The following is a 25,726-nucleotide window of genomic DNA, read 5'->3' as shown; positions in this document are numbered from 1 at the left end:
TTTCCTAAATGGTAGCCTCAGTTCTCAAGTCTACACAGATCTGCAGCTTGGATCTCAACAGCTAACTGACTCAATTACCATGGTAATCCAGCTTCAAATTCCTGAGAGATAAAATACGATTAGATGGATTTTGCTTAGGTGTGTACTCTTGGTCCAAAGAGCTGAGAGGTCAACTAGTAAGAAGGGCTGCTTCTCTCAGTGTGATACAGAGGCTCCCGCTGGGGAGGGGGAGATGGGTATCCGAGTACAAGTATTGTGCACTTGACCCTTATCGGAACCCACACGGTTCTCACTCTTGTTTTACAGACACAATTCTAACACATTTATCTTTTATTTATGCATAAGAGGCTCAACGGTAGGGGCTGGAGAGAAGGTGATAGAGGAAGATACAATGATTCCACTGCTCTAACAGAGGGAGACATCCTAAAAAATAATGAAACGTACATACAGGAACCCAAGTATAAGGAATTGTCATATAATGAAAGTATACACAGTTTACACTTCAGTAGGTCCCAGGGCCACTATTGTCTTAAGTACAACATCAAGCCTATGTGTATAGAAACTGTGTTTTATAATAATCTAAAACAGGTTACACTTATTTAAGAAATCAGAAAACTTTACTGAAAAGCTGTATTAAAATAGTTAAAATCTCATCCATTTATGCATTAATCATTCATTCATTCACTCAGCAAACACTCATTGTAGTTTATTATGCTCCTGGTACTTATTATAAATCATGGAATTCAAGGAGAAGGGGAGACATACCTGTTAATCAGCAATTAAAATAGAGTGAGATGCATTTTTGAAAAAGCATAGTCGGGGCATTATGTGGACACACAAATTTGACAAGGGGAAGGTGTAGCAGGCACAGAACCCTGGGGGGTGGTGCTCTCAGAGGAGTTTGGGGGAAGAAGGAGAGAAGGGCATTTCAGGCAAGGGAAACAGAATGCTGGGGAGCAGAGAGAAGTGAACTAGCCAGACCCCATCTCTTGAGTCTACCATATAGACGCATGGGTGCAGTGGGGGTGGGAGGGGTGGGTGTGGGGCCAGAGAAATGGGCAAGAGCCTGAGTGAAAAGGGCCTTAAAGGATTAAACTAAGGAATTTAAACATTTTCCTGAAAGCCACAGGAGGCTGGTGAATGGCTTTTAAGCAGGGGAGTGAGCTGATCAGCTTTGTGAATTATAAAGATGCTTCTGGAGTGCCAAGATGGGAAGTCGGGAGCAGAAGAGTTGGCCTGTTTGTTGCAGCAATCCAGGAGAGATGGAAAGAAGCAGGAGTTACTTCAGAATGCAGAGATGTCGACTTTGAGGGGTGCTAAGGAGGGAATCTGGGTGATGTGTGGATTTCTGGTGGTGCTGTTTACTGAGATTGAGAATAAGAGAAATGGGACAGGTGTAAAGGGGAGAGACTGAGACTTCACATAGGAGGTGTTTGTCAGGCAGCTGGAGTAAGTGTCTGGGGAGAAGCAGAGAATTATGGTTCAAAGGTCTGGGTTTGGGGCTTCAGCCGAGCGGTGGAGGCCCTGCATGAAAGATCGTGTGGAGCAGCAGGGCAAAGGCAGAGGACTTCAGCAGTGCAGGCTGTGGCAGGAGGAGAGAAACCTAGATGAAATCCTTTGTCTGGGAGACAATGGAAGAGAGACAGTTCTAGGAAGGACGGAGCGGAAAATAGGTCTCATGGCAAGAAGAGTCAAGCAAGAGGGACAATAAGAGTGTCCAGAGCTCTGAGAAAAGGGGATGCTGACAGGATTACTGAGGGCAGTTGCCCTGGCAAGGCCAAACTCGAAGCCATGTGGGAGGGCAGGGGTTCAGAAAGTGAAGGCAAGGAACAGACAACTTTCCAAGAAGATTGACTAGAAAGGACAGAAGAGAAACGGAACAGATGCTAGAAGGAGAAGTTGGAATTGGGGTGGGTGTTTTAAGATGGACGAAAATTGTTCATATGAATAGGATGTTCAGAGCTAGTAGAAAGGGGAAGGAAGATACAGGGCAGAGAGAGGAAGATTGATGGAGGAAGGTCGCAGAGGAGGGAGCAAGGAAGGGATCCAAAGCTGAGGTGGAGGGATTAGCCTCAGACAAGAGGAAGGACGGCCCTTTCACTGAGATAGGAGGTTAGGAGGAAAGGATGGAGCCAGACAGATAAGTTTGTATGTGGCAGGGGAGGAAATTGAGAGAGTTCTCGATTGATGGCCTCAATTTTCTCAGTGAAGGAGGAGGCAAGGTGATCTGCTGAGTGGAGCAGGGGAGGTGGTAGACCGGAAACGGTTTAGGAAGGGAGAGCATTCAGTGTATGTAACGCTAAGAGCAATGTGGAGCAGAGCTGGCAGGGACACAGAATCTGGGGAGTACTGAGCATCTGGCTGACTTGGGAGAATGTGTACTTGGTGTATCTCAGACTCTCACAACGGTGGCATTTTCTCCTGAAACCTTTAAAAGTCTAGGCAGAGTAGCAAGAAATTAAACTGTTAACTTGAATTGGGGCTGCGTGTTTGCAGAGTGGATGTCACAGAAGGGTTAGAGGGCCAAGAAATTATAGGCTAGTGAGAAGAGCGAGTTGAAGTGATGGGCTGTAAGATCCAGGACGGACAGAGAAGGACACACAGTCAAATTCATTTCCTAGATCAGGAGCAAACGCAAGCAGCCAGGACCCCACGGCTTCAATAGGCAGGTGTTTCGGTGGAACAAAAAAGAGTGGTGAGCTGTTGACACACAGTGATCTGTTGAGGTCGCAAATTATGGAGGTACACCTGTTATATGGGGGCTTTGAAATCGCTACCACATTATTGAAGACTTCCTTTCCTTCTCCATCCCCAAACTTTTTTCTGCAGCCTCTGAACTCACATATTTTGTCTGCAGACAGGTAGCAAAAAGAACATTAAAACTGGACCCTCAATACCAGAGTTAGGAGATCTAGGTTTCGGTCTTATTTCTGGCACCCATAAATTCTATGGCTTGGCCTCAGTGTGAGCCACCAAGCAACAGATAGCTTGTCCAGTTCAGCTTGCTTAGGGACAAATGATTCTGTGTGAGCACATCATGAGCCTACACATCCCAGTATTGATGTAATTCCTTTGTTTCCCACCTTTCCGTGGGAGGAGACAGGGGAGGAGCAGAGACCTTATTCCTCGTACATCGTTACCTCTCTGCCGTTCATATGAGATCCAGCATCAAAAGAACTTGGAAGAGATTCTATAGGGGAAGGAAGAGATATTTTGCTTCATAAAATTTCTAAGACCACTTTGATTTTAATAATCTCAAAACTATTCTTGGATTTAAGAGTAGCAAATCCAAGAAGCTTATAAATGCCATGAAAGCAAATTTTCTGGAAGGACAAAAAAAAATAGGCCCTCTAAAATCTGAGCTTTGTCATCTGACTGAGGTCAACAGAGACAGACCAAATCAACAAGCATGACATGAAGGGCAAATTTGCAATTAAAAGAAGAATAGGGAATTATAAAGATGGATGGGCCCCATGACACGCACGCCCAAGCCGGCCTGGCCTTGGCCTCAGATGCCAGAAATTAATACTTTACTCTTTAGCACTGGTCACCTTTGGCATTAAAATAACAACAATTAGAACACTTACTTAGCTTGGAAGGCATTGTTGGTTCCCCTGTGGTCAAGGTCATGACACAGGCATCCCACAATCACCGCTAAAATTTCCACTTCGGTCAGAATCTCTTGAAACCCAGCGGTCTGGGAAGAAGAGAAAATGGCAACAGTCACGACTCAGGGCAAGGAGGATGGATAAGGTTTGTCTGTTGAGAGACAGTCAGCTCTGTTTTCATACCCACATCATTTAAGGAAATGATTAACTGCCACTGCCTTGGATGACAGTGAGTCGGGTGGTCAGTCGCACAGCCTAAGGTCCCCACAGTGATGAATTAGCTCACTGTCACGCTGGCTCACGCTGGCACACCAGAACAAACGTCGGGGTTTGTTCCATTTTTAGAGAAGAGGCGGCGCTATCCAGACACAGTGACAGTCTGGCAAAGGCCCCGAGCAAAATGTGTTTTGTGAGTCTACATTTCATTGATAAGCATCTAGTGGTGAGGGAGAAGGGGGTGAATTAAGAACTGAATGCTATAGCCACCGGATGCCACTCAAATGAAAGCCAGCCAAAGAAAACACAGTTTTTTGTTTTGGTTTGTTTTTTTGTGTGTTGTTTTGCATTAGAGAAGCAACTTAGAAGTACTGAAATTGTTACATGATACTATTCTGGAAGTTATCTTGTAAATACCGGAACTCATATTAGCTTGGGGGACAGATTAAATTCATACAGATAATAAGGCAGTGCATGTCTTGAAAACTAGAATTTGGCGGAGGATTAGCCACCTGAAGTTGGAGCGTCCATTGCATGGAATTCTTTTTCTTTATTATCCTGTGGGAGCGTGCTTGTGAAACGCACGGGTGTGGTGTGATTTCTTTGGGGTGCAGTGTGATGTCACTGTGCAACCCAAAACAGCAGTGGTTCTTTGCTTCCTGCTGTCCCTTCATCAGCTTGGAGGAGGAAGCAAACCTCTGAAAAAGGTCTTATGCATTACCTTGTTCCAAGGCCATCATGCCTCCTCCCTTTTACTTTGTAAGTCTCCTGTTTCATTACTTATTAAAATCTTCATCAGAGGGCAAGACTAAGGGAAAGGTAGGATTCATATCACTTCTGTTTTCATGTGTGTTTTTCCCCCAAATCTAGGATCACTAGCTAGTGTCTGTAAGACACTTCTTTTACATCAATAAAAACTTTGTTTTTTAATTAATTGCGATTTTATTGTAGAATTAATTCAAGAAGTTTCTGTGCTGACAATTTTATTTTTAAAAGTTGAGTTGGGTCCACTGCTACAATTAGAAATACATATAATTTCATTTGCATACTAAACACAAATGTTAAATTGTCTGGGAGGGGATGAAATAGCCCATATCAAAGTTGTGTGTGCTCTTTCGTTTTAAAATTTGGAAATAGCTGTTGGTTTTAAGCAATTTTATTTTACTTAAAGTATTACATGCAATAGTTTTTTAAAAATTCAAATTGTTGTAAGAGACTTAGAACCAAGAACAGCAGTCCCTCCTCCTTTCCCTTTCCTGATTCCCAAAGGCAACCACTTTCCATTTTCTTCTTTACCTAATTTGGTAGGTATTTTCCACCACTTTTCTAAATAGTATTCAATGTGTTACTAACACTTAGTTATTCATCAAGTATTTATATAGTCCTTCCCATGTGCCTGACACACTCCTTTGAGCTTTACAACTATGTAACTTATTTGATTCTCATAACAGACCTGTGAGGTAGGAACTATCATTACCCCCAGGTACAGATGAGGAAACAGGCACAGAGATGCTATCTGCCCAAGGACTCATACAGTGCTTTCCTGATGATCACTCTATAAACACTTTTCACTGCAAAGTCAGCTAGTATCTGATAATTGTTTCCTTTCTTATGTAAATATTTTCTTTTCCTGGAGTTAAGATTTCTTTGAACATATAAGTCTTCTCACATCCTACACAACTCTGCAACCAATCACAGATCCCTTCTTGTACTGAGGACCCTGCTTTACATAGTCTGAGCATTCTCTCTGGTGGAGTCTCTGCTGCCAGCTTTCCTCTCTTGGGGGGTTGATCTCCTATCTCCTGCATCCCAAACCTCTCTTCATTTACTCTCCAGTTCTCAGGAATACTTCTGCCAGTGGCTTCACGAGGAAGGGTGTTAATTTTTTAACACTAGGGGAGTTAATTTTTTATTTTTTGGAGGTTTTGCATGACTGAAAATGTCTTTAACCTATTCTCCTACTCAATTGTTAGCTTGCCCAACAATTTTTGGGGGCAACATTTTCACTCCAAATTTTGAAGGATTGCTCTATTGTTTTCTAACTTCTGAAGTTACTTTAGAGAAATATATGTCATTTTTCGTCCTAATACTTTGTTTCTTGATTTTCTCTCTTAGAATCATCTATCTCTGGGGTTTAATAATTTCACAAAGATATGCTTTGGTTTGGGACTTTTCTCCCCATTTTGCTTGATTAGCTTTTTTTTCAGTACAAGATTCTTATAATCTTTCTTTCTTATTAATAATTTCCTCTTCGTTATTTTTTTTTTCTGTCCTATTTGAGTAGAAGTCCAACTGGTTGGACATTGGACTTGTATTGATTTCCTTGTTTTCCTACCTTTTCGTTTCCATTGTCCATGATTACTTTTTCTCTCTTACATCCTAGGGGTAATAATATTTTTCATTTATAAGCATTTTCTATCTGCTGCTCTTTTTCTAAGAGCATACTATTCTTCTCTCATTAATGCATGATTGTCTCTTGTCTGTTGAGGATATTAATTATAATTCCTCTGAAATTCTCTTTTGCTTCCTGATTGCCTGTTTCCTCTGAACTTTTGCTTTGTGTTTGGTGGTTTCCTCAAGTGCCTGGTAGGTCACTCACACGAGAGTAAAGCATTACAGTGTTCCCACACACCAGTGCTCAGGGATGGTGCATAGATTGTTGGGCCCTTGACACAGGGTGAGCAGATGGACAGCTGGTTTTTTGCTGGAGACCCCCACATGTCGGTATCTAAACTCATTTCCTCTGGACTTTTCAGTCTCTTGCTTGGAAATGGCATAAACACAGGTGTTGGCATTCTGAGAAAAGAGAATGGAGTGTCTCACCTTTGAGGATGTAGACGTTCCCTTAATTCTCTTATTTTCAGGATGTATCTCACCCTGGCTTTTCTTTTGCTGATGTCCCCAAGTCTGGGGGGCAGTTTCTCCAGCAGATACTCTGGTTTCCTGAGTAGTTTGAAGGGAACAGTAGCCCTCTGACTACATGGATGGGGGTGGGGACTGTGGACTCGCCTCACCTCATCCTATTTCTGTGGCATCTGATGACTTCAGTTCCTGAGCTTTGACAGCTTCTGGGGGGACACTGTTTCTCATGTGTACCCCTTCTTCTACTCACTCACCCTTAAGGCACTTGGGTTGGACCTCCCTTTTCTCTGCTAAGCTATGAACTATCCTTCCTCCATTTTCTGCCTTTATATATTATAGTTCCATGAAAGCTGGAATTTGTGTCTATATCTTGTTCTCCTGCTATTTGGGGGTGATTCTTGAAAGGCGAAGAGGATATCAATATCTTTGTCTGTCATCTTGAAACTGTAAGTCAGTTCAGTTGGGTTTGGATCTTGCGAATACTAAGTAAATCCTGGAAGTCTATCAAGTAAGAAATTATCAACAATGCTACAGAAATTAGTGCTGTGAACAACAATGAAACAGCACAGAAATTTGAAAAGATGTTATTTTTGAAAATGCTATTGATTAGAACTAGCTGATGAATTAGAACAGTACGAATAGGGATGGGGATAATGTTAAACTAAGATAATTTGACTACAAATTTAATTAAAAGTTAAAATTGAATGCCATATAATAGACCCAAGATCAAAATCCCAAATCGTTTTTAAGCTATCAATTATCACGCATTATATAATATGATGGTATATGTTTTATGGTATAATATGATGGTATATATTTCACTATAATGTTCTTGGGAAGGGAACCACCTTCCTTCCCAGCCCCTGCCCCTTCCTGAAAATCCAGCGTCTAGTTCTTAAACTATTTGTATCATGGATCCTTTTGAGAATTTGGTGAAAGCCATGGACCCTCTTCCCAGAAATTATTCTATGATTTTATGGTGTTCAAAGACCATGGAGCCCACCTCTGAATCCTCAGAATAAAGAAACCCTGAAGTACAGCACACACCCAGTCATACAAAACATATTTACCTCTCTCGACTGTGATACCTGAGTTACTGAAGCAGCACCTATCTCTTGACTGTGATTTAGAGCTGCCTGGTAAATGGTTTCTGAGAGTCGTCAGGCCTGAAAAGAGTCCACCTGCCACTAAGTGTCCATTTGCCCCTCCCCCACCCTCATCCATCTTCTTTCTGGTCCTATCCGTTCCGACCTACACTTATTCACATTGAGAAAAAAGTCAACTGCCTACTGAAGACAATATATTTTCAAAAGAGAACAGAGTGGCAACAAAGGTATATTTTAATGCATTTATTCTATTCTTGACTCTATTTTATTCTTTTATTTTCAAATAAACTGTATCTTTTCTGCTTCTCATCCAATTATGGATTTTATTGACCTTAATGTTCATTTATCTTCTCACCTGTATTCCCACATGGTCCATATCAGAAACGTAAAGCAGTGAATACCTATGTCTAGGTAAAGAGACAGTTAAGGCAGATAGGCCTAGTTCCCACGTCACCCTCTCCAGAGAAGCCTGTGACGACCCTCTGAGCAGGACTCCAATGACAGCCCTTTGCTGGGCTAACACACATGCTGGGATAACCCTACCCCCAGCCACTATAGCATATAATCACTGGAACTCCTCCCAAACAGTAACATTGCTTCATTGGGTCCCCTAGACTCCCCAGTAATTTCCCATCATTTAGTCAACATAAAATTTAAACCAGCTAGGATATGTCTTTAAATCAAAGCTGATCCTGTACTGTATCAGTGAATGGAGGACTATCATGGCCAGAGAAAAATGACTGTTGCTTTGTGGCTCTGTAAAATCCATAATGTCAATATTAGATGGTGCTATAGAAGCTTTGTTTATTTAACAAAAATGTTATTAGGTGCTTATTGTGTATCAAGCAATTGTTGTATCTGACAAAAGAGGCTCCGGATAATCCTGATAGAAGTTAACACTTCTGTAGCACTTAGTATAGCCCTGCGAGGGTGATAGTTTTTCTCTTCCCCCTTTTATGCACGAGGCTATGGAGGCGCTAGATTACACTGCTAGAAGGTCACAGAGGTAGGCTTGGCCCCCACGCAAGCTGGCTCCCCAGTCTGTTCTTATCCACTGTGCTATGCGCTGCTCAGGTGAGGGCGCAGGTGCTGTTGTGCAGCCTAACACTTGTGAGGACAGAGTGCTAGATAACAGGGCTTTAAAGAACCACATGGTCTGTGCTTTATTCTATGAAGGATGTCATCCTTGAATAGGAAGAGGTTGATATTGCAGAGCCATTGGGCATTTTGAGCCTAAAAATGGTTCTTGGGCATCAAGATGTAACTGATAATAAACAGTGCTTTACAAATGAGATAATAGAGAGGAAAGACAGATACAATGGTTTGTATGTACCATCCCAACTTAAAAATGTCTCAATATATGCAGAAAATGACTGTCAGGATGTACATCAAAATGTTACCAATAATGGGATCACAGGTGACTTAAAAATTTTCCCTTTGTGTCAAAAATTTCCACAAAGAACATTTATTCATTAGAATATACTATATATATATATATATATATATATATATATATATATATATATATAGTATGCATGTGTGTGTGTGTGTGTGTGTGTCTGTGAATTCTTTTTTAAAGAATAAACCCATGTTTAATCAAACTGTCCTAGCTTGGAATAAAATAGTGACATCCTGAAAAGTGTCCATCCATTCATTTGTTCGTTGAGAAAGTATTTATTAAGCCTTTACTCTATTCACGCACTTGGAACAGAGCACTGTGGAAGACAGGCGTGGTTACCCTTGTTGAATGCATAGTCTGCCACACTTCCAGCTAACCAGAACAGTGCCATGGGTGCCCTTTTCTAGTGAGAAGCCACCACAACATTGGTTGCAATTTGTGGAAGAAAGTAATGGTGAAAGTGGCTAGCTGCCCCTCTTTTGTTTCTGGAGAAGATACATCATGGGCTATATCCCTTTGCCATGTATGCGGCAATGGCCTGGGAATCCAAGAAAGTGAAGCCAGAAATTCTGCCTTCACATTTCTTTTTGAACTTGGCTGTCAGACGTATTGAACGATGAGGGATTTCTTGAGTTCGTCCTGTTGATTCTGAGATCTGGCAGATGGCAGACTAAGAGAGAGGGAATCTAATGATGTACTGGAAATTACCAGAAATCCCAAAGCAAAAAAGGATCTTGGCTCTGAATGTTCCTCCATGGATGCTGATGGCTAGGCACCGCAATGGAGCACTCAGTGGACTGGCTCAGGTTGAGAGAGAGAGCATGATTGTTTTTTGGTAGAGTTTTTCTTCTCCCCATCATCTTTCTCTTTCTTCTGGATAGAAAGAGCAAAGAGAATGATTCAGACCATTCTGAGGGGTTTTGGAGAACATGGTTTCTCGAGGAAGTGCTTCATCTAGAAGAATCTGCATACCATATCTCTAATCTGTGTCATTATGTCTCCACTGATCTGTAGGCGACTTCAACTCAAAAGTGACGTGAGCTTGGGGCTGAAAGGCGAAATTTACAGAGGAAGCATTTAATTTATGGCATTTCTTAATTTCTGGTATGCAGTGTTGCAGGGTCACTGTCTGGGGCTTTGTTTGGTATAGTTTTAAAATCAAATTGATTTTAGCCAAAGATTGCTCTCTGAGGGCTTCAGTATAAAATGCCATATATAAGGTGCTTGTCTTTTCTAAAAAAAAAAAAAAAAAAAAATTGCCCCAAATTGTAATGTTGGTGGCTGCCCAGCTCCGCTACACTGTCCTTTACATGAACTGTCTATCTGCGAAATGTAAATCTCCTAACAAGGACCCAAAGTTCTATGAGAAAGGTGCCCTCAATCACCCACTCAATCCAGCACATATCCCAGTTGTGAGTGGATCAGAGTGGTGAGAGAATTGTTAAGGCACATGTTTGGGCGGCCTGGGCATTTACAGTAAGCTCAGCATGTTTCTTTTTGGGACTCTATTTTGTTTGCTTCAAAATGGAATGACCACCTCTCAAAATGTAAATCTGAGGATCAGGCTGATGGGTATCAACCTATTCAATATGCTCCAAAGCAATGATTTTAGGCAGAGGATTTTATCAAGTTTAAGATGGAAATAGATTTCAGTTGCTTACCAAGAGTGCTTACAAATAAATGTATACTACTTGATGCCATATCCTATCTTCTTTTCAAAAAAATGATCTTATCTTTGCCAACCAGACATAGTGTGTGATGAAAGCACAAGGAGGAGAAGTATAGGTGTTCACAACTACTCTATTGTGAATATAACTGTCTGGACAAACCGTAACATCTAGATTTAACGGTCATACTCCCTTGTTGTTTACGATAATGTTTGTCTGTCAATATTTGGGTCTGCTAGGCTGAACAAGAGGCAGCCCCATTTTATGGTTCAGACACCAGAACCTGTCCAGCTATTAGGAGACCACCATCCAGCACCACGTTTATATGTCTCCTTCACCAAAGCATGCAATACAACACAAAGCAGCTGTAGTTGGTCTAGTTATCCACAGGGCTAGGATAGTTTTGATCAAATTTGCTTCTCTTTCTTCTCAAGATGAATGCAAGCAAATATTGATTTGGCATTAATTAAATATTGATTTAAGTCTATAATGATCCTTTCCTTATCAAGCTCAGAGTTGGGAAGACCTTACAGTTTACACTTGAATACTTCCTTTTATAACCAGAAGTTTCTGAGGCACTTATTTTCAAATTGTTAAGCATAAGTCATGTTTTGGACCTACCTTGTCTCTCGACTTCAAATAACATTGCAAATGCTTGCCCGTGTAAATCTCAGAATGGCAAAGCAGCAAAAACTTAATGGTGCATCTGGTACAATTATATATCTCGGGTAAATGATTCATGAATAAAAAAATTGCGTTGATTTTAATCAATTTTATTGAGTTATTTTTAACTATTTCTATGTCTTAATTTTTACCTACATACTAGTTATCATAATTTTTAAAGCATTATTTATCTTGGAAAGTTAAAAGCAACACAAAATAGAATACTATAATGAACCTCCATGTATTCATTACCTAACTTCAACAGGAATCCATGTTTGGCCAGTCTTGTTTCATCTATATCTTCACATGCATTGTTTTGTTTGTTTGCTAGAGTATTTCAAAACAAACCTCTGGCATCTGTCAATACTCTTTATTTCATTCTCAAGAAGTCCTGATGTGGTCAAATAAAAATCAACCAATATACCTCTGCTCTCATATTTTGATAAAATATGCATAAAGATATACAAATGGTACAAGAAAAATTTCAGCATAAATATCTTAATAAGACATGAAAAAAATGGGGTTTCTACTTCAAATTAGATAATACAATAAACATAGCTCTATGTATGTAGCACACATACTGTATTTCAAAAAGAGACAAAAGAAAATGCATATTAGAGTCTTAAGGACTTAGCTCTCAACACTAAGAATATATGTGCTGTAGGATTTTTTTGAGGACAAAGATAGCATGTTTTGTTCATTTCACAGATATAGTTTATATTTTATGATAAATTATTAGTGAATTGAATATATAATATGACTTGTGGTCTGTGACTATAGAAAATGACGCAGGTCATTTGGTCAACATGGGCAGAGTGACAGCCCTCTCCAAATGCCATGAGAGGCCAGGCTGATAAATTTCAAGGATATAAGGCCTCTTCAAATCTTACTGAAATTTTTATTAGCCATCATTGAGCCAAAATTAAACATGAGACTCATGAAAAATTAAAACTTTTTAAAGCTCCCAACTTGACACCCTTAGGTTTCAGGCCCAAGAAAGTGCCACTACTAAGTCATAAACCATAGAATATGGAGGTTGTGACAAACGACCATGGCTGTGTGGCCGGGTCTCCCTGACCTGGCAGATTCGGCTGGTGTCATAAAACACAAAGCGACAGATTAAGCAGTTTACCAACACCGTAAAAATCTCAGGAATAAATTCCCTTTAATCAAAAATCCTGTATCGTAAGTAGGCAGCCTCGGTCCCGAAACCACATAGATTTCCTTATAAGCCTCTGTCCGTAAGCAAGAGCTTAGACTTTCCCCAAAATGCCGGACATGATTATGTTCATACACTTTTATAATTTACATGTCCAAAGAAAAATATTCAGCTCTGGCTGATGGTGTGGAAGAATTTATTTTCACTAGAAAGGGAATGACCCATAACTCATGAATGGCAGCGCTTAAAGTGAGTTATGGAGGTTACTCTCCTGTGTGAGGAAATGGATTGGATTATCCTTCTGCCCAATTGTATGTTTGGTTATTAGCACACCGGGTTCTTAATTATGTGTGGCTTTGCCTTTTTCCTTTTATAAAATAAATGCAGATAAAAGGAATGTCAGCTAGAAACACGGAGTACCTGATTGGGGCTCTGAGATGTGGCCAGAAAGAATAAAAATAAAAACCTTTTTAAAGATTAAAAGGCAAGAGTCTTAAATATACACACTGTAGTCAAATTGATTAGTTCCATAGTTAATTTGTAGTGCCCAGTGCTGATGTTCTGCAAAAACATAACATTAAAAATCACTTCTTCCCTAAATTAAAAATTTGCCATTTTTTAAGTTACACTAGAAATCAAGGTATACCTACATGAAGATTAAAGAATTGGTTTTTCTAATATGCAGATTTTATTTTATTATGATGATAATGATGCCATTTATTTAAGAACAAATATAACTAGTTACCACTTACAGCTATACGGAAATGCAATGTAAAATGATGTTTGATGATGATAAATATGATTATTGTTTGTTACTTTATTGTAGTCAGTTATAGAACAAAACATGTAGATCTCTTTGTACCTTCCAATGTTACAGTCTAAAAGAAATTCTATTTCTATTGAAATCAGGATTCTGGCTATTGAGCAAAAAACATTTTACTTTAAAATTCAATTGGTTCTGTCCTTGGGGTGGGGGAAAAACAGTTCCTGTTGTGCTTCTAAGATCTTTCCAAGGAAATTTTCTGCCTCAAAAATCAAGGACTTTCCTGAACACGGCAGACTGAAGACAGTGCATTATCCTCAAGCTGGTGAATAGGACAGGTTTTTCTTCTTAAACGTCCCTTCTGCTCTCTAGTTTGAATTATCAATAAAACGACTTGGCTTATCTCTGAAAATAACCTTGGTGACAACACAAATATGGACTTAAACACGCTACCTCCACATTTAAGATTTAAGAAGCCCCCAGTAAATGTCAGGGGGTGTCAATGTGTTTGCTGTGATACTTGGTTATTATTAGTGTTTAACTGCATTTCCCCACCAGCGCCATGCTGCCAGCACCACCATAAATTTTAATGTGATCATGTGGTCTTCTCTTCTCATATCCAGTGAATTCTGCAAGATCATAATATTCTATATGAACCCTAGCTGAACCTTGGTGTGATATGAAGAAAGAACAAGATTTCTAGCAGTGATAGTTCATCATTGTATAGTTTTTTTAAAAACCTGGACACTGAGCAACATGGTTCCCTTAATAATATCACCCTAAACTAAATCCACTCATTCAGTGAATCTTTATTGAGCTCTATAGGATGCAGGGCATGGCCCAACGTGCTAATGAGTACATTTATGGGATAGTAAAGAATACTGACTCTTAAGGAAACCTTTTTCCCCCTCTGGAAAATCTGTCAGTGCTCATATATCATTTATAAAACCGAAAAATGTCTCTGCAACCTTGGCACCACTACGTGCCTTTTATTTTACAGAATACAAACAAAAGCATAGCTGTTTCCTTTATCTGGTCTGCATTGTGAATATAAGAAATGTGTTTATCATCTTTCATTATGTGCGTGCTTGATGTAATATTTATTCCACAAGCTTCCGTAAAAAAAGAATCTGTATAATTATTCTTGATTTGCAGGTTTTTATTAACAGAAACTGGCATACATATTGTATTTATCCGAGGAATTAAAAATATTTGGAAAATTTTAGCTACCTAAATATCTCCTTAGAAGCAAAGAATAATGTTGAAGCTTTCATTTAAAAAATCTGGAATTTCAGGCCAGAGGCATGGAATAAATGAGTAAGTCATTAATAGGGTTCCCAGGGAACTAAATTTCCAGCATTTTATATAAAATTGCCTATCCTACAAAGCAGTTCATTCTTTTTAAAAAAAAGTTTCCAAAGGAACAAAACCGCTTTGTTACCTGGATATAAGGTTGACTATTTTTGCAAAATGTAATTTCCAATCAATAAATTTACGTTCTGTGTGTGAAATAATTTTAAGGTTAAATGTCAGGAAGCTGGTGCATATATTTATAATTTGTTTGTCCTACTGTACATGGTGTCATAATTTGCTCAGCAATGACACACAACGGTGCATTTTCCCGTTCCCAGAGACAATGGGCTTAGAAACATAACACACCCACAGATGTCAAGTCACAGGGAGCATGCCTTATTATTCATGCTAACGGCTCAGTGGGCAAGGAGGCAGTTATAATACAAGTCTCGTCTGACAGGAGGGGCCGTTTTTTGTACGGACTGGCTTTGTTGTGTCTCTTTTAAGAAAAGAGTGTGGGGGCGTGTGCCTCAGTAGCTCCTGTCCTAGAAGGAAAAGAACACTTCCAGGGAAGGTTGGGAAGGTTTTTTCCCCTTTTCTGGCAACTGGCTGGGAAACTTTGCCTTGGAGTGCCATCTAGAGGAAATTCCATGTACATGTGTCATGCTTTCTTGGCTTTGTGACGGGCTGAGTGCTTGGTGTAGGGTGATTTTTTTTTTTTCAGATTAATACAGATTTTGATTCTATCTCAACACATTGAAATAGAATATGATATAACTAGAATAGAAATAGAACCACTGACGAGCACAAAACAATGAAATACCCTAATAGTCTTCAGGAGAACCTGAAGCATTAGTGTCCATTTATGGAAAAAAGGAGGTTATCATTTTGCCATAAGCTGAGGTGGTATTCCAGAAATTAGAATTGATGAATGAATTAAGTTCATGTTTTCCTTCACTGATCAGGTAATCTTTGGTAATTCTAGAATTATTTTCTTACTTAAAAAATTCTGATTAACCAGATTGCCCACGGTCAAGCTGGAGAAGAGACGGCTTGTTAGGACAAACGCAAGTTGACATTTTCCACCTATTGTAACCCTTGGTCAAGTTCAGCAAAATTTAATGAGCAGAAAATACTATCTTTCCCAGAGGTGGCTACTCAGATCAATGTGAGGGAGAAAAACATAACATTGACCAATATATTTTGTTATTTTTCAGTCCCCTCCCCCCTCCACCTCCAAGAGAACTCTAACAGTTAACTCTTCTCTTTTGGTGCTGGCATTAATACAAAAACAGAACCCAAATCTTCTGAAACAGTGATACTCTTCAAGGTTGCACACTTGCAAAAAGATTGTAGACTTGCAAAAATAACCATACCCTTGAAATATTCTGGCATTGAGTACCCCCATTGTGGTGACATAGTTTGTGAGTCTTGTTGTCTTCAATTTCTTGAAAGGATCAAGTTTGTCCGTGTTATGGAAACATTTACTGAAGACAACGGGGTACGCATTCCCTTTTACTTCTCAGTGTCCACCTTCATCCTGCTGCTCTTGCCAGCTTTCCCCATCCCAACGATTTTAAGGTTTGTCATAAAGTCTGTTTCTGTCTTTGACATCTCTAACTCACAGTGTCATGGCCATTCCTTTTCCTTCATTGAAAAAGCTTCCTGCTTACTTATTTTGGCAATTCGCCATAAATCCATAGGTTCTCCAAAATAATAGGTTAATAATTTCTTTATTGAACATCCTCTGTGTGCCAGACACGTGAATGACACACAAGAAAGTTATTCCTCGTCTCCTGAGATTTTATATGAAAAAGCAAGATGAACGTGGTTATTTCTTTATTTATTAGGTTGATGCAAAAGTAATTACAGTTTAAAAGGTTAAAAACCATTACAAAAACCACAGTTACTTTTGTACCAACCTAATATTTTAGAGCAACATTGGCACTTGAGCAATTAAGGCTCACAGTTCAAAGCATCTTTCTTCCTCACTTGACTGGCTGACTGCTTTCTTGGCATATGTTACTGAAGGACGGGGTCAGTCCGGTTTTTCCCGGTTAGTCTGCTTGCTCCCTTAAGCAGTCGAGGATTCAAAGAAACCCAAGGCCTTGAGTATAACAGTGAAGACATAATGGTCCCATCTTCTCTGCTATATGCATATTTGAGTCCAAGTCATTCCAACATGTATTTGTTGAAAACCTACCAAGTGCATGATAGAGTGCCAGGCGCTGGAAAGACTCTCAATAAATGGATGTTGAGCAAATAAGTGAAGGTTATTGACAGAACAAGAAATTATCTCTTCAGCCTCAAGCAGCCTACTCTATAGAATGAGAGACTGTAACTTAAAATACATGGCAGAAAGAAAGATGTGTTGTACCAGACACCGTGCAGAGAAATAAGTAATTATTGATGCTTGGGGAGAAAAGGGAAGACTTAGTGGAAAAGCTGGCATTAGATCAATGCCTTAAAGGATGAGTAAAATTTTAATAGGCAGAGAATAGGGCAGAGAATTTCATGAGGAGGGAGCAGAATAGTCTTCATTCATTTGGACCAAAGAAAAATGTATGTCATTTGGAGTTCCCTATTTTGGGTTTAATTTTTAATCTGGGTGAAGTGATGTATGGTATTTAGATTTATGTTATGAAAATCCAAAACTCGTGTTCTCTTTTTTTCTGTATAGTAAATATGTTTACACACATACATACCCACATGTATGTATACATCTGTATGGATATATAACCATGAGGCTAATAAAAATCAATAAATTTGAGCCAGGAAACATTTTACTAGATGATAGTTTAACCATCTAAGTGCAAATAAGGCCAAAACAAGCCTTATTTCTTGCCAGCAAGTGGAGATGAATGGAGGATTTTGCTTCAATCTTTGCCACAATGTTTGCTTTTAGATTAAATCCCAAGGTTTATTTCTGGCCAGCTGCCCTAGCTATCTCTATAACAAAGACTGGCCATCTTCACTGGATTACAGCCCCTGGAACAGAGACTTTAAGCCTGATGCATCCCTAAACTCTGAGAACATTCTCTCAGGATTCCCGTGTCTCTGTGGGTAACGTTCACGCCTCCCTACTTTGGTTTTCCACCTGCCTAGGGAGTCTTATCTGGTGATCTCTTGGTTCAGTTACTCATCCCCATATCCTCTGCAGAAAGATTACCTTGAAAATCTAAGCATTTCTTTCGTAAAAAGAACCCGTTTCCCAAAATAAAACATTAAAAATAAAACATCAAGCAATCATTCCAAGACAACGCCTACTTCAAGATGTCAGTGGTGCTACAGCTTTAAAGCTCAGACATTGTTGTGAAATAACCAGGGTAGGTAAGTTCCAATGCAAAATAAATCACAGGGCAATTTGTCACAGACACAGAAATGTGAAGAAGGCCCATAGGGCCGCATAATGACAAATGAACTTCCACCATCACTAAACACACTTACAGTTAACATCGCAAACATCAGCTGGCACACGTTGAAGGCGTGTCTCCAGTTGTGGTACAGAACCATTCGATAATTTTTCCTCACTGTTAAAAGCCACCTACACAGTGTCTGAAATGGGAACGGGGAGGTGAATCAGGCAGTTGTATGTCTCCAATGGACCATTATCAAAACAATGCCTTATGTCTGAGTAACCCTTAATGATCAAAGTCCTTCCAGGAACATCTCATGTAATTTTTACAGTAATCTCACGCGGTGTGCAGAGAAAATATCATCATCCCTAGTTTGTATTTGGAAAACCTGAGGCTCAGAGTGGCTACCACATTGCTCCAGGTGCACTCCTGGAATCTCCCAACACATAACATCTTACCTCATAGTCGATTTTAAATTTCTGTACCATCCCCAGCTCCATGAACATCCGAAGAGCAGCTGTGATCATGGCGTCAACGTCAAGAGAAAAATCATCAAAATGTATGTCATCAATGGCAAGTTCTGACACCAAAGGGATGTTGGCTGCCTACAAAAGCAAAAGGCATAAGTCAAGCCAAGTTCACCAGCTTTCCCAGACCCCTCATCTTGCTTTCCTCTCCTGCTTATCAGACATGCCACATAAATCAGACCTGACCTACACTTACACTCTGATACAGCTAAACTCTGAGCTGGAAATGTCTTTTGTTTCTGAACTGCAAATGCTCCAAGCAAATGAAGGGGGAAGGGAGAGGGAAGCCAATCTGAAGAAAAAAATATATGCACTGGATCTAGTCTGCAGAATTTAGAATACAAAGCTGTCTAGTTTACTGAAACCACAGTCATATAATACATTCTGATACACAGTACAGAACACTAAATGCAAGAAACATCTGGGCAGCCAGCAGCTGTGAATTCTAATTGTTGCTATTCAGCAGAAGGACATGGGGATACACCATTTTGCCTTGTTTCTTGTATCCTTACATCCTGTAGCTGTGCACGTGCTCTTTGTTACATACATGTTCTGTATATTGAGAAGGATGGAAAGGATCAGACAACACATCTCTGGTGCAAAATATGTTTTCTTAATAAAACAGATATTTGGAGGGTTAGTTTAAGCTTATGTTTATTGAAGGAATAAATTTGCAGTATTTTTCAGCTTCATTATCTATGAACATCACAACATAATTACAATACTGGTCATACATACAGTCGTCCCTCCGTATACCTGGGGGATTGGTTCCAGGACCCCAGTAGATATCAAAATCCGCAGATGCTCATGTCCCTTAATTAAAATGTCATAGAATTTGCATATAACCTAATCACATCCTCTTGTACACTTTTAAATATCTCTAGATTACATATAATATAATATAATATAATATGATATAATGTAAATGCTATATAAAGAGTTGTGATACTGTATTGCTTAGGGAATAACAAAAAGTCTGTACATGTTCAGTACAGATGCAGCCATTATAGGCCTAACTACATAGTACATGTCAGCAATAATGTAACATTTTTTACAAAATATTTTCCATCTGCCATTGGTTGAATCTTCTCAGATGTGGAACCTGTGGATACAGAGGGCTGACTGTATTCAGTGTTTTCAAAACACTCTTGGTAGGCAGTTGTCAATCAGTTGTCCTACATAAATTTAGAAGGAAAAAAAAAATCTATGGGAATAATTTTTTTGCTGATTTAATTGGGTTTACCACATCCCTTGGGTCACTCTTATAAGGGAATCATTTCTATGTTTTCAGATTATCAAGACCATTCTGTATTCATATTCCCAGCCTGTTCGCCAAGTGTAAATTACCCAGGCAGTAATTTACGAGTATACTCTGGAACTACTTTGGCTGAGCAACAAAATCTAACTCTGGTCACTCTAAACATCCCTGAAACCATATAATCAATCCTTTCTTTCCACCTCCATGCTCCTCCACAGGAGTTTACATCTCTAGGCTAAAATCCAGACACTGGTTAGTCTCCACAACATGGAAGAACAATGAGCAAACACATAAGTTCCAGGACAAGTTACATTCTGCAGATTGTTTATTTTCATTAAAATTTAATTAGCTTATTCTCCAGTGAATCATTTTAGTATGTTAACATGTCTGTAGAATCTAGCTCCTTGGAAATTCAAACATGGTGGTAGTAGAAATATGTCCTTATTCGGAGTTTCTAGCCTTATGCTAAGCTCTTTACTACTTTGTTTTTTACTTTAAATATATTTTAAAATATATTTAAAAAGAGTAAATTAGGTCTGCAAGGCTACACACACACACACACACACACACACACACACTCCAGAACTCTTGTACTAAAATTTTCCCTTACCCAGAAGTGACCACTTTCAAATCATCTAGATACTTTATTTTTTTGTATTTGGTAAAGTAGGATGCTTGCAATTTTGTTTTTTGAATATTTTCTGTTCTAAGCATTAGTTCTAAGCATTTCTATTAGTTTTCCATCATCGAAGATGAAGACCAAGCTGTCTCACACTGTATCTGTCAACCTCTGCTGCCTCATACACTACCTTTCTCACTCCCCAACATAAAAATATAATAACTTTGTTTAGAAAACTATTCAGGGTTATATTTTCATGACTATGTAAAAGACATTCATCGCTAACTCATGTAATTTACTATGATTATTTTTCCTTTCCTTGACAGCATTTTGTATTCTGTAGAGTTAATAATTGTCTTCTTTAACGTGTGCTTCATTTTCAATGTGCTTATCATTAATTCAACCCTTAAATTCTCCCCCAGTTATCTAAGTCTCATCTGAAAATGTTCGAATACTTTGGGTATTCCATCAAATTTCATGAAGAAATCTCTCCTGGAACTTTCTGAGCTTCTGCAATTTGGACTGGCAGTCTTCAATGTCTGGTAGATAGCTTTCATCCTAGGATGTCTTTTTCACCATAATTCTGGGGGTGCCTTCATCTGTCTTTTATCCCACATCTTTCTCTTTTCTTGGTTTCTCTCCTAATTATGGTGAGATACATCCTCCCGCTGCTTCCAAAAAAAGCAAGGGTATGGTAGAAAAATTTGTGAAACCTTGCATGTCTTAAATTGTTTTCATATTATTGTCACATTTGATCGATAGTTTGTCTAGATACAGATTTCTAGGATGGAAATAATCCCATTAGAATTTGGAAGGCATTGCTGTTTTAGCTTTAGATGCTACATTTGGATATCTAATAGTCAGAAGCTATTCAGAGTCCTAATCCTTTGAAAATGACTCCCTCTCCTGGAGCATTTTTGTAGGATCTGCTTTTTGGTTTTTAGAGTTTTGAAATTTCATGAAAATGTACCTCAATGTGAGTTTATTTTCATCTATAATCCTTGGTGCTTTGTGAACCCTTTAATCTTGAAAATCATGTCCTTTAATTCTAGTAAAAAGTTAAAAATACTCTCTTTGATAAAAATCAAAAAAATCTTTCCCTCTTATTTTTCTGGAATTCCTTTTATTGATCTTTGAACAGGTTTTTCTTTTTTCTCCTATATTCTATTTATTTTTCTTTTTGCTCTATTTTCTAGGAAGTATCCTCTCTCCTATTCTTAATATTTAATATTATAGTTTTTATTTCTAGGGGTTCTTCTTTTCTTGTCTGGATATTCCTTGGTAATTTTTAAAAATAGCATCCTAATTTTGTTTCATGAATGCAATATCTTCTCTTACCTCTCTGAGAATGTTAATGATAATTCTACTTGACATTCTCTTTTCCCTTAATAATTTGCTTCACACCCTTCCCTTTGTTAGTCTCTGTTTTTTATTGTGGTAAAAAAACACATAACCTCAATTTATCATGTCAACAGTTTTTAAGTGTACAGACAATTGTTAACTATAGGCACACTATAGGCACAGATCTCTAGAACTTTTCATCTGGCATGACTGACACTCTGCACCCAATGAACAACAACTCCCCATTTCCTCCTCCCCCCAGGGCTTTGGCAACCATCATTCTATGAGTCTGTTTCTATGACTTTGACTACTTTTGGTACCTCATATAAGTGGAATTATGCAGTATTTGTCTTCTTGTGATTGGTTTATTTCATTCGGTATAACGTCTTCAAGGTTCATCCATGTTGTACCATATGACAGGATTTCCTTTTTTCCCCCCAAGGCTGAATAATATTTAATTGTTTATATATACTATATTGCTTTGTGCATCATCTATCAATGGTCTACTCTTTTTCTTAATCAGCTTATCCTTCATTAAGTCATTTTAATTTAGTAGAGCCTTTAGCAGTACTAGAGGTTTTCCCTGGCTGTGTGGGGATCTTTGGTTTTCTACTCCTGTTTAAAAGCTTCTATTAGAGCTTCTGGGGGCTTCTCTATAAGGAGATCTGATTGACTGTTTCTTTGGGAAAGCCACCAAATGTTGGTATCTTTAGGACTTTGCTCTATAGCTACTCAGATTCCTCAGAGAAGAATCTTCTGGATGAAGCTGGTGGGGAAGGGAGGGTGAAGAAGGAGCCTCAGTATTGGTCTACAACTCTTCATTCAATTCCCCTGTACGCCTACCCTAAAGCTCCGCACTGGTGTCCCCCTAACCCAAAGATGTGCCAGTATACTCTCTTTAAAGGATAAGCCACCAGTCTTTATGGAGTAGAAGAATGAGACAAAGTATCTGGAGATCTAACTGCTTCTTAGATTCTCTATTTCCCTGTTTATTGCCCCACCTTCATCCCCACTTCCAAAGGTACTTAATTAGTCAATTCCTGAGGCATTTGGAGGTAGAGGTCTATGGTATAAATCTGTTTGCCCCTCAGCTTTTCCCATGGCTAGCTTACTTTGGCTTTCTTCGGCTTGCTAAATCACTTAATATTTGTCCATTAAAGGGCTTAATATTTATCCACTTCTTTGTCTTTGAGAACTTATGCCTTAAAAAATATCCCTTTGTTGTTGTTTTAGTGTGGTTTGGGTAAGGAAGAAAAGAAAGCGTGTGTGTGTATCACCTTTATTTAAAAATTATGGAAAGGATCTTTATTAAATGATGTCTTACATGACCAGCTAGGAGAACTCAGAGCTAAGTTAGCCTTTGGTCTTTAGTCCTTTTGTTTCCGTGTGCATGGGCCTGGCTGCAACCACGTAGACCTCTTTCACTTGCTATGAGCCCCTGCGTGTTCACATGTGTCAATCCTGACCTCACTTATTAGGTTGTAACAATCTTAGAGGCAGATGCCATGTTTCTTTTCCTTAGGGAAGCTCCAAAATGACTCTACTTCCCACGTGTTTCAAGGCTTTGCAAACAGAGAATGCCATGCACTTAGAATGATCTGTGCTTGTTGTAATTGTTTACATTCAAACTCAAATATAATTGGAAAACCACTTCCCAAAGGGTAGAAGCCCTGTCCCAGAAGACACAAGTCCTCCTGGTCTCAGGAGAAGAGACTGGTTCTGAATTGGCAAAGGAGGTCTAACTGTGACCAAGGAGCAGAACTAACGATGGAAATGGCATTGCTGCTCTCCAGGTGGCCGCTGTCTCGTAGGTTATTAATAGTGTATTCCCTGAGACCATTATAAATCCTCTACCCTTCAAAGGCACTAAATTCACTTAATTATCTTAAAAATTAAAGAATACAGGCATTTTTTCATTATGAAATGTTAATGGAAAGGAAATAAGAACATTAGGTTGAAAAATGTAGGATGATCTCTGGTTCACCAAGACCCATCCTTATTGACCTTGTCTTTTTTTCCCCTAATAGGTTGATTGATCCAGAGTTAAATCATACCAGTCTATAGATCACCCTGAGCCCTGTCGTAAACCCTTGCTGGCACTTGTAGATGCAGAGAAAGTCCAAGGCTTTCAGGAATGACCATTTTCTAGCTATTTTGAGATATATGGATAGTTTTCATCCACATTCCTGAATTCAAGAGCACTTTTTGGAGAAAACTACGAAGAATAAAGAGTAGTGTGTGTCCTGAAGGGTGTGCATGAAGGCCTAGTCTGTAAAAGATTTGGGAAAGGCCTTCTGTTGCCAAATTTCCTTGTTATGGACACAAAAGCTCCCCATCTCTTCTGGTAAGTAGAGAACGGACAGTATCTTCCAAAGCTATAATTACTCTAGCCATAGAATATTAACAAAACAAATCAAAGTCAATTTCTCCAAGTGTCAGTATTTAACTTTTAAATATTTATAAGGTACCATATATCCCTAAATCAAAGAAGAGTGCTACAATCCAAAATAACTACTGAATTAATAGCCAGGAAATAACATTTGGATAAAAGAACCATTTACTTTACTGCAGCAATAAATGAAAACACAGAATTATGAGTCTGGGAGCTAATTTGAATAATGTTCAAGAAGTAGGACTTTAGCAGGCTGGGACTACCTGATATCCTTTGACCATTGTTCTTCTTTGTTTGAGTCTTAATAGTTAAGTGGTTATCAAAGGGAGTCATAAAACTGCCTCCTCTAAAATTGAAAAGGTAGCCTTACAAAGAAGCTGTAAAATGTTAAAATACAATCCTGGATCCTTTGGCACGTCAATATTACATTTTGTGATGATCAGAAAACAGAAGGAAAACAACAAAATGGGCAGTGGTCTGACCCTCGCCATTCAAAAGAGAATTGACTTGTTGCCAATCTAGACCACTCACTCACTTACCCCTCTGAACAGAAGCAGAAGTGGGGACTTTAGGATTCTCAGATTCAAGACAGGAGACGGGGCTGTGGTGACGTGAAAGGAACTACAAACTTCGTTGTTTCACCAGCATTGTTATAGCACTTACTACATGCCTGGGACTCTTCTCACACTTTTTGCATATTAAATCGTTTGATCTTCACAAGGACCCTAAGAGGTAGGTAATATTTTTAATCCCATGCTACAGATGAGGCAACTAAAACAGATGATAGTCGATTTGTTCAAATTTGTACAGTTGTGATTGGCAGAGATGGATTTGAACCTGAAGAGTCTGGATTTAGAAACTGGCTCCTAACCTAACCACTACACTGTTTCTAAAAGTGAGCTGCTGCCACGCCAAAGGGCTCTCCATTCCTGCATTATATAAACTAACTGGGGTGTACCATGGGCTGTGTTTGGGATTTAGATCCAAATGATTAACTTATCAATCCATTTTTTTCTTTTATGATGAGTAGCCTGGATCCATTTGAGGGGACAAAGTTTTGGTCTTAAATGAATCCATTTGGGGAAATCTAAACTTACAACTGACTATGAAATAAGTCCCAGTGGTTAGTTTTGTTTTGATTAGAGCGAACACAGAATCAGCTCAGCATTCCCAAGACCACCCTGAAAAAATAACTTGTCCGCTGCGGGAGCAGAGGCAGACTTCAGGCAGAGGATGACGTTCGCTCAGACAGGCCAGCAGAGCATTCTGCTCTAACACTACCTTTGGCCAGGCAAGATAACTTGGTAAAAAAGGGAAGCGGGGAAAAAGGTGATGTGGTAAAGTGGAGAGCAGGGAGTTAAGAGATCCTTCTGTCTAGATGGAATTCTGGGACGGTTTCTCTGGACATCTGGGACACTGCTGAGAAATGCTTCAACACACATACGCACACTGGCTTTAGAGGGACTAAAAGTCGTAGCAGTAACTAGTAGTTTAGAC

The 25,726-nt window shown here is 39.1% G+C and overlaps 1 protein-coding gene across 1 annotated transcript in view; it reads right to left on the bottom strand.

Annotated features, from left to right (window-relative positions):
* Nucleotides 1–25,726, bottom strand: part of PDE11A (phosphodiesterase 11A) — a 319,917-nt gene that overhangs the window by 72,725 nt on the left and 221,466 nt on the right. Inside the window, exons 11-13 of the mRNA XM_033111416.1 lie at nucleotides 18,551–18,697; nucleotides 18,184–18,291; nucleotides 3,588–3,697 (exon numbers count right to left, since the gene is read on the bottom strand). Coding sequence (XP_032967307.1) covers nucleotides 3,588–3,697; nucleotides 18,184–18,291; nucleotides 18,551–18,697 — 365 coding nt within the window. The remainder of the gene's footprint in view (nucleotides 1–3,587; nucleotides 3,698–18,183; nucleotides 18,292–18,550; nucleotides 18,698–25,726) is intronic.

Source organism: Rhinolophus ferrumequinum, chromosome 8, assembly GCF_004115265.2.
Source record: "Rhinolophus ferrumequinum isolate MPI-CBG mRhiFer1 chromosome 8, mRhiFer1_v1.p, whole genome shotgun sequence".
In the NCBI taxonomy this organism is placed as follows: Eukaryota; Metazoa; Chordata; class Mammalia; order Chiroptera; family Rhinolophidae; genus Rhinolophus; species Rhinolophus ferrumequinum.
The sequence above is the reverse complement of the archived record's forward strand: the minus strand, read 5'-3'. Positions and strand labels throughout refer to the sequence as shown.